Raw genomic sequence first — 10,000 nt, 5'->3', positions numbered from 1 at the left:
AGCAGACAAACCGCACGCTCAGCTCGAAGATGAACCAGACGATGCAGACCGTCTCGATGACGAAGAAAGGGTCAGAGAACGTTGAGGCGAGTGTTTTAGGTGCCACGCTCGCTGGCAGGAAGGCACCGCTAGCATCAGTTAGGTTGCCTAGGGGACCCATGCTTGGGTGGCCCAGGTCCCGGAACTCCGGTAACGTCTCCAAGCAGAAGATAACAATGGAGACTGTGATGACGGTGACGGACACACAAGCCACTAGCCGGGCTGCGCTGGAACTTTCCGGATACTCAAACAAGAGCCAGAACTGCTTGTGGATCTCTTTGGTTGGTAGGGGCGCGTCAGGTTCCTTTACGAAACCTTCCTCCTCTCTGAACTGTTCAATAGCATCTGAGCCAAGCTCGTAGAAAATGATCTCATCGGCAAAGATTTCCAACGGGACGTTAGCAGGTCTCCGGATCTTGCCACCGGATTGGTAATAGTATAGAATTCCATCGAAGGCCGGCCGGTTGCGGTCAAAAAAGTATTCATTCTTCATGGGGTCGAAATAGTACGTCCTCTTCTTGGGAGAGCCGAGAAGCGAGTCAGGGAACTGGCTCAAGGTTTTCAGCTGCGTCTCGTATTTCATCCCCGACACGTTGATGACCACCTTCTGTTCTCCGTCCTCCTGTTTGAAGTTCTGCTTTTCCCCGTACATGTCCTCGCAGAGGTCCTTCGCCGCCTTGCTGAAGACGCTGTCGTTGGGGCTCCCGTCACTGGTCACCAGGATCTTCCAGTTGGAGATGAGGCTGGTGCAGCTGGAGTTCCCCCTTTTGTTGAGGAGGGGGGTCGTGTTTGGGGAGAACCCCACCTGCTGACCTGCCGGCTGGCGCCTCTGAGGGGAGTTTGAGGTCGATGCCACATGATTGGTCGCCCTGTGGTGGTGATCGGCTGCGTCTGAGGTGGGTGAGGTGGGGTACCCTGAGTCACTGGGGTCACCCATGTTGATGCCAATGTCATCCAGGTTCTCGAAGTTTACCAGTGGGACATCCATAACCACCCTGCCCTCCCAGGGGTCTGAGTGTGCTGCCTAACCCAGGATGATGAGGCGGGGGGTGGCATCCACAGCCAGGGCGGAAGGGGAAGGGAAACTGTGAAAACTGTGAACACAAAACACAAAGTAGAAAACATCAGCCTGACTTTTTAATGTCCCAGTTTGGTGACCAAAATGACCGAGCACAGATCTGTGAACATCAACCTGACCATTTCAAATTTGTTGGAAACTACATCACGCCTGATTGTGACAATTCACTTTGTTTCACTTGTACCCCAACTAGGCCACTTTTCAGACTGATAATAGCTTGGCAGTGCTAAACTAATAATTTATGGAATAGTTAACATTGCTGGATGGCAAAAATGGTTCCATTCCTTTCTAATTGAGAGTGCCCTGGGGGAAACCCAGTAGAAAGAGAAATAGATCCATTGCTACATTAGGGCACTCAGACAGTTGACCTCGCAATTACTTGGGATCCTGTGCCTTCAGCAGTAAGTAGAGCACGAATACAGGGATCTCGCTAGGGGGAATGACCCCATGAGTGTACATCTGTTTTTGTAAAAATAAACAAGTTTTGCCAGTAAATAATGTGGGGTATTCTGCAGCCTACCCATGAATTAAAAACAAAAACAAAAATCAAGGCTACAATTTTTTCTTCACGCAAGTTTTACACACAGCAGAAATATACTGTATGGTATATTATAGGTATTAGGGCTCAGATGTACGGGGCGCTTTGCGTGAAAGCGCGCCGTACCATAGGAATCAATGTATTTCCTAGCGTCGCGTTTTTACAAAAACGCGTATGTGTATCTGAGCCCTAATACCTGCAGTGTTGCGCGTTTCCTTTTATTACCGTGCGTGAGCGCGCGGAAGAGCCGAGAGCGGTATTGCAGACAGAGATTTTGAAAAATTATAGCACTCGCCTCATATTGAAAATTGGAGCTGTGAACGTAGTTCAAAATTATGAATTATCAACAATGAACTGAGCAAGTTCATGTGGAAAGTGAACTTTCCAAACACTGAATACCTGAAGCCCTAGATGTTCGAACAGCATCACCAAAGAAAAAGCTGAAATGTCGGGCGTTTATGTCGTTATGGAGTGACAAGTTCTCTTGGCTCAGGTGCGAGGTAATTGATAGTCACAGTAAAATGTGCAAAGGATTCACAAGAGGGTCGAATAATTTAAGAATCTCTGCTCTCATTGAACAGAGCAATGACCATGTTGCGGCGCTCATTTTAACGCCACAGCAGGTTGCGCTTAAAGGCCACTTATTGACGCGCATCAGACATAAATGTTTTTGTTTCCCATTGTAAACTTAGGAAAATAAACATGTTGCATTCTAAACTACCTGATTATGTTATTATTTAAGCTATGCAGGCCGTCAGTTTTCTTCAATGGGCTAAATTAGAAGCAGAAATAGGCTAGATATTTGGCCGGCTTATCATTAAAATGTCGGGCAAATGAAAATAATTTTTCTCTAGCGGAACTTCTGGTTCAGAGAGGACCATCAGAGGACCAAATAAGAACGGTCCCTAAAAGTCCGTTTTAAGGCTCATGCGAACGTCACGCAGAGGACCTGCAGGTAAAGGTTACGGGACGTTTTTAAATGACGTCCTGGGGATGTGTGCTGAGTTACCAAATTATAACGTTCCTTAATAGTCCGTTTTAAGGCTCATGCGAACGTCACGCAGAGGACCTGCAGGTAAAGGTTACGGGACGTTTTTAAATGACGTCCTGGGGACGTGTGCTGAGTTACCAAATTATAACGTTCCTTAATAGTCCGTTTTAAGGCTCATGCGAACGTCACGCAGAGGACCTGCAGGTAAAGGTTACGGGACGTTTTTAAATGACGTCCTGGGGACGTGTGCTGAGTGACCAAATTATAACGTTCCTTAATAGTCCGTTTTAAGGCTCATGCGAACGTCACGCAGAGGACCTGCAGGTAAAGGTTACGGGACGTTTTTAAATGACGTCCTGGGGACGTGTGCTGAGTGACCAAATTATAACGTTCCTTAATAGTCCGTTTTAAGGCTCATGCGAACGTCACGCAGAGGACCTGCAGGTAAAGGTTACGGGACGTTTTTAAATGACGTCCTGGGGACGTGTGCTGAGTGACCAAATTATAACGTTCCTTAATAGTCCGTTTTAAGGCTCATGCGAACGTCACGCAGAGGACCTGCAGGTAAAGGTTACGGGACGTTTTTAAATGACGTCCTGGGGACGTGTGCTGAGTGACCAAATTATAACGTTCCTTAATAGTCCGTTTTAAGGCTCATGCGAACGTCACGCAGAGGACCTGCAGGTAAAGGTTACGGGACGTTTTTAAATGACGTCCTGGGGACGTGTGCTAAGTGACCAAATTATAACGTTCCTTAATAGTCCGTTTTAAGGCTCACGCGAACGTCACGCAGAGGACCTGCAGGTAAAGGTTATGGGGACGTTTTTAAATGACGTCCTGGGGACGTTTGCTGAGTGACCAAATTATAACGTTCCTTAATAGTCCGTTTTAAGGCTCATGCGAACGTTACGCAGAGGACCTGCAGGTAAAGGTTATGGGGACGTTTTTAAATGACGTCCTGGGGAGGTGTGCTGACAGACCAATTTATAAGGTTCCCTAAAAGTCCGATTTAAGACTCATGCGAACGTCACAGAAGGACCAAACGTAGACTTGCTACGAACGTCAAAAACGTTCTGGTAACGTCCTCTAGCGAACGTTGTGGCGGGGACCAATTGGGGACGATTGGGGACCTTGCGAATGTCCTGTTAACGTCCTGGGGACGTTCCCTGTTTGCGGGGAAGACATATGTCAGTCTACTGAACACTGAATACTGAACACAAGACATATGTCAGTCTACTGGACACTGAATACTGAACACAAGACATATGTCAGTCATCTGAATACTGAACACAAGACATATGTCAGTCTACTGAACACTGAATACTGAACACAAGACATATGTCAGTCTACTGAACACTGAATACTGAACACAAGACATATGTCAGTCATCTGAATACTGAACACAAGACATATGTCAGTCTACTGAACACTGAATACTGAACACAAGACATATGCCAGTCTACTGGACTCTGAAACAGGGCTCAGCAGTGTCTGTGCAGTGGAGTTTCCCTTGAAAGGTCCTTGAGAGTGGTCTGTGTGCTTATTAACCATGCTGTGCCCGCGGTCACTACCCTATCTGACAGACAGTATAGGCAGGAGATGGCTTCCTTCGTCTTCCTCATCTTTCTCCCCAGTGATGCATTACCCTGACACCTCTCTTCGGCCGTACTGACTTTTCATCATCAGTTTCGAAGCTTTGACAACCTCAGTAAGCACTCAGTCATCAGCTGGCTGTAATAACCCTGGGTAAAAGGTCGGGGTTGACCTGGAGGTCACCCATCTGCAGACATCTATTTTCCACCGTGGTCAGTGCGGCTGGGTAACAGTAGCCTGCCCCGGCCTTTTAAACTGCAAGTGGTGTCAGCACTTGACACCGAGGGCCCTGCGCACACTATGGGGAGACACCTCTGGCTCTGTGACAGCTAGGACCGCGGCTCGCCACGTCCCCAGGTAACGAATACCTCTCACCTTCAGTTTGCGTGATATTCCATTGACCTTATTAAAATTCCATCGTGTGATGCTGAAAGAGATGGCCACCTGGTACAACTCACAGTGTCTGTGGTCCCTCACAAGAGCGCCCTAAGGCTTCTTTAGTTTGAACTTGATCTCCGGCAAGTTACAGATCGTTTCGAAACTTTTAATAGTTTGTTTTGCACATGTCCATTGGCACAGAAATTAAGCATGGCAAACATGTTACGAAACAAAACATGAAAATGTAACATATTGCTGTAAATGTCAGATTGACGTCATCCAGTGCTCACAATTTTAACTGGAAATTCAATGTCATTGTTCGATTTAATTAAAGAGACATATTGGTTGTAGCGGAATCTTTGATTCTAAACTGACAAACAAATATCCAATCGCTAAACTGACGAATAAACAATCAATCCAGCTAACAGACGAAAAAAACGATGGCTAACTAACCAGTATAACTAATCAACAAACTTATTAGAGATATCTTAAAAGGGTTGTTCAGTGTTATTGTTAGGGATGGCAGCCAGTGTATCAATGTGACCTTTGACCTTTAAAAGCAATGTATTGTCTTATCACCCTCAGTCAGAGTCATATCTACATAGAAGGAGTGCTATTCCTGGATGGCACCTGATTGTGATGTGAGTCCGGGCCAGAACTGGGCCGAGTCTGACCCACAGCCCACTGTGGTTGTGACTGGTATTATCATCTGTAACTTTATCCCATCCCACTGCCCATCCTTTTCCATCCTTTTCTACATTTTTCTACTTTTTTACTGGCTACACTAGCCCCTTGGACTGTCTTCCCTTTATTGAAGTATTTATATCACTTTACACTACATTCTCAACACACACAAGCGCAGGACTCTTTGCACTATCCACACATGAACATGAACACTTTTGCACTACTTTCCACTACTTGCAGCTCTGTCACAAGTAAAGCACAATGTTATATGTATATGTTATATGTAAACACCCCACCCCCATGTTACATGTTCTCCCTATGTGTATTGTTTTTGTATTTATTGTGATTCATTTTTTTTGTAAAGTTGTTTGTATCAATAAAGTATCCATCTATCTATCTATCTATCTATCTATCTAGATTCTACCTCTTCTGCTGCTTCTTCTAGTGGGTAAACAGCTCTGGAGGTGCAGTTTGAGGGGGGGTAGAGATCGCGTGAGCGGTACAGGGGACACAAGTAGGGTTAGCGGGCGGCGCTTTTTCTGCAGTGCTAAGCCGGCAAACATGCTGAAGACGCGAAAGCGCAGGATAGAGAAATGTCTTCTTTACCCTTCACAGTGGAGAGACGGCGAGGAAGAGGAGGAGAGGGAGAGGAAGAGGAAGAGAGGGAGAGGGAGAGGAAGAGGAAGAGGAGGAGAGAGAGAGGAAGAGGAAGAGGAAGGGATAGGGGAAAAAGGGCGGAAAGGGGAAAAGAAAGGAAAAGAGGGGATGAGAGGGAGACAGAGATAGAGGTAAAGAGAGGCAGAAGAAGAGAAAGACAGGAGGAGAGAAAGACAAAGATAGAGAGAAAGGGAGGGAGAGAAAGAAAGAAAGAAGGAAAGGAAAAGGGAAAGAAAGAGAGAGAAGCACAGAGTAAGAGAAGGAGGTAAAGAGAGAAGGACGTACGGAAGACAGTGAGATGTCCTTCGAGTTTAAGCTGAGCTACAACTTCACAAGTTTTGTACAGATGCAAGATGTTGTGGAGCATTGATTGATACAGGTACTTGTCATCAAGATGGATTGCGACAACACTCCCGGACGCTGTGCTGTGTTCTTCTTGCATTCTCGAACACGCACAAGAAAACAGACACTAATTCACTAAATATAGAGAATAATGCTGCAAAGTTCAGTCAGGCTCAGCTAACGCTTTTTTCTTCACACAAGGTCAAAGAAAGTACTCAGGATATTTGAAACCAGATTATTACCGCGTTACGTAATAAAGCTACGCATTTAAGCCCTCAGACATAGAAACTCACTTCTTTCGAAAATCTTTTACATTTTAGAAAGTTTACATGCATTCACATTTCTACCCTCATGTCGGCAACACTAGCTTGTTTAGCTCTGATGGGTACCTCTGAAGGGGTCTGCGTACACTATCTCTCCACTGCCCACACACACACACACACACACACACACACACTCAGACACTCACACTCTGGGGCACACACACTCTCACACACACACACTCACTACCTAGGCACACACAGATGGATGGAGATTCTGTGTCTCTTAAAGGAGCAGACGACTGCACACAGACAGTGCCTCAAAAGTCAAAAAGTTGCCCAGGAAGCAGTTTCATCTCCATAAGTTAACCCAGCAGTGTCAACATCAGTAAATATCAACAACAACACACGCCCACATGGGCCACTATGGCCAACAAAACCTAAACAAACACATATTCACACACTCACACACACGTACTCCTCCAGCGGGCTCCTTAGAAGTGCTGAAGCTCGGAGCACTCACCGGTGTCCCGTAGCGTGTGTGTGAGTGAGTTTCTATGGAGGTCCCTCGGAGAACTCACTGGATGTCCCGTAGTGTGTGTGAGTGAGTGTGTGAGTGTGTGTGGAGGTCCCAGGTATCCAGGGGGCTCCTCTGCTATCCCTGCTGCTGCTGCCTGCTGCCTGCTCTGCCTTTGTCCCAATCAGCCGAGCTGGACGCCCTAAGCACTATTAAAGCTCTTATGAGGTAATCTTATGCCTCCACGGTAACCTGAGAGGCAGGGCGCCATGAAGGGTGCCTCTCACACACACACGCACACACACACACACACACACACACATGCAAACACACACACACACACACATGCAAACACACACACACGCGCACGCACACACATGCAAACACAGACACACACATGCAAACACACACATGCAAACACACACACACGCACACACATACAAACACACTTACACACACACAAACACACACAAAAACAAACCCACACACATCCTCACTGTACCTCTTACCTGGAGTTGGTTGTTAATGCAGCTGTTTGGGGTGGTCTTTCTGCATCCCTCTCTGTGTGACAAGGAGTGTGTGAGTGAGTGAGTGAGTATGTGGGGAGGAGTGTGTGTGTGTGAGTGTGTGTGAGAGCTGCTGTTTCTGCTGCTGCTGCTGTGTCTGGGAGCCTCTGGAGTTTCCCTGAGTGAGGGAACCAGCTCAGCTCTTTCTTCTCTTCTTATCTCCTCTCATCACTTCTCCTCTCTCCTCTTCTCCTCTTCTCCTCTTCTCCTCTTCTCCTCTTCTGCTCTCTCCTCTTCTCCTCTTCTCCTCTTCTCCTCTTCTCCTCATCTCCTCTCCTCTCCTCTCTCCTCTTCTCCTCTTCTCTTCTTCTCCTCTTCTCCTCTCTCAGTTCTCCTCTCTCCTTTCTCCTCTTTTCCTTTCTCTTCTCTTCTCCTCTTCTCCTCTTCTCCTCTTCTCCTCTCTCAGTTCTCCTCTCTCTTTTCTCCTCTTCTCCTCTTCTCCTCTCTCCTTTCTCCTCTTCTCCTCTCTCCTCTCTCAGTTCTCCTCTCTCCTTTCTCCTCTTCTCCTCTCTCAGTTATCCTCTTCTCCTGTCTCCTTTCTCCTCTTCTCCTCTCTCAGTTCTCCTCTTCTCCTCTCTCCTTTCTACTCTCTCCTCTCTCCTCTCTCCTTTCTCCTCTCTCCTCTCTCCTTTCTCCTCTCTCCTCTCTCCTCTCTCCTTTCTCCTCTCTCCTTTCTCCTCTTCTCCTCTCTCCTTTCTCCTCTTCTCCTCTCTCCTCTCTCCTTTCTCCTCTTCTCCTCTCTCCTCTCTCCTTTCTCCTCTCTCCTCTCTCCTCTCTCCTCTCTCCTTTCTCCTCTTCTCCTCTTCTCCTCTCTCCTTTCTCCTCTCTTCTCTCTCCTCTCTCCTTTCTCCTCTCTCCTTTCTCCTCTTCTCCTCTCTCCTCTCTCCTCTCTCCTCTCTCCTCTCTCCTCTTCTCCTGTCTCCTTTCTCCTCTTCTCCTCTCTCAGTTCTCCTCTTCTCCTCTCTCCTTTCTACTCTCTCCTCTCTCCTCTCTCCTCTCTCCTCTTCTCCTCTCTCCTTTCTCCTTTCTCCTCTCTCCTCTCTCCTCTCTCCTTTCTCCTCTTCTCCTCTCTCCTCTCTCCTCTCTCCTCTTCTCCTCTTTCCTTTCTCCTCTTCTCCTCTCTCAGTTCTCCTCTTCTCCTCTCTCCTTTCTACTCTCTCCTCTCTCCTTTCTCCTCTTCTCCTCTCTCCTCTCTCCTCTCTCCTCTTCTCCTGTCTCCTTTCTCCTCTTCTCCTCTCTCCTCTCTCCTCTCTCCTCTCTCCTCTCTCCTTTCTCCTCTCTCCTCTTCTCCTCTCTCCTTTCTACTCTCTCCTCTCTCCTCTCTCCTCTCTCCTCTCTCCTCTTCTCCTCTCTCCTTTCTCCTCTCTCCTCTCTCCTCTCTCCTCTCTCCTCTTCTCCTCTCTCCTTTCTCCTCTCTCCTCTCTCCTCTCTCCTCTCTCCTCTCTCCTCTTCTCCTCTCTCCTCTCTCCTCTCTCCTCTCTCCTCTCTCCTCTCTCCTTTCTCCTCTCTCCTCTCTCCTCTCTCCTCTCTCCTCTCTCCTCTCTCCTCTCTCCTCTCTCCTTTCTCCTCTCTCCTTTCTCCTCTCTCCTATCTCAGTTCTCCTCGTTGACGCAGCAGAGGACACTGGGACCGGAGCTTCTCCCCTGGCTGCCTGCCGACTAAGCAAACACAACCACATCTCAGGGGTTTACAAAGATTTATCTAATCCATTCAACCTTCTGCACCTTTAACACTTTAACACACACACAGACACTCACACACACACACACACACACACACACACACACACTAACATACAAACATACACAGTCAAACAAATACTGTACATACACACGCAAACACACCAACGCATACACACTGACTCATGACCCCTTGGGACCTGACTCTGCTGTATGCACCTATGTCTAACACACACACACACACACACACACACACACACACACACACACACACACACACACACACACACACTTCACTGCACTGTTGGGTTTTATGGTGCTTCTGGTGTGAGTGTGCTGTAATCCCAAGAGTGCTGCATGGTTCAGGTGTGTGTGTGTGTGTGTGTGTGTGTGTGTGTGTGTGTGTGTGTGTGTGTGTGTGTGTGTGTGTGTGTGTGTGTGTGTGTGTGTGGGTGCGACCTCGATGATTTGGATGTGACATTGTCACCCGTCCTTCTGCCCACTAGTAGACGAGCTAAGACTGGACTGTGAAGGCACACTGTGGCACACACACTCACACACTCACTCACACACACACACACACACACACACACACACACACACACACACACACACACACACACACACACACAAACACACACGCACTCACACACTCACTCACTGGGGCACACACACACA

General features: G+C 47.5%; 1 protein-coding gene across 1 annotated transcript in view; it reads right to left on the bottom strand.

The window, feature by feature from the left end:
* LOC308371580 (potassium voltage-gated channel subfamily A member 10-like) overlaps positions 1–1,027 on the bottom strand; it is a gene marked incomplete at both ends in the record, with an annotated part of 1,695 nt that extends 668 nt beyond the window's left edge. Inside the window, one exon of the mRNA XM_080846539.1 lies at positions 1–1,027. This exon is cut by the window's left edge and continues 668 nt beyond it. Coding sequence (XP_080702665.1) covers positions 1–1,027 — 1,027 coding nt within the window.
* Positions 1,028–10,000: the final 8,973 nt, after the last annotated feature.

The sequence above is a fragment of the Sprattus sprattus genome, assembly GCF_963457725.1.
Source record: "Sprattus sprattus genome assembly, chromosome: 10".
Classification (NCBI taxonomy): domain Eukaryota; kingdom Metazoa; phylum Chordata; class Actinopteri; order Clupeiformes; family Clupeidae; genus Sprattus; species Sprattus sprattus.
The sequence above is the reverse complement of the archived record's forward strand: the minus strand, read 5'-3'. Positions and strand labels throughout refer to the sequence as shown.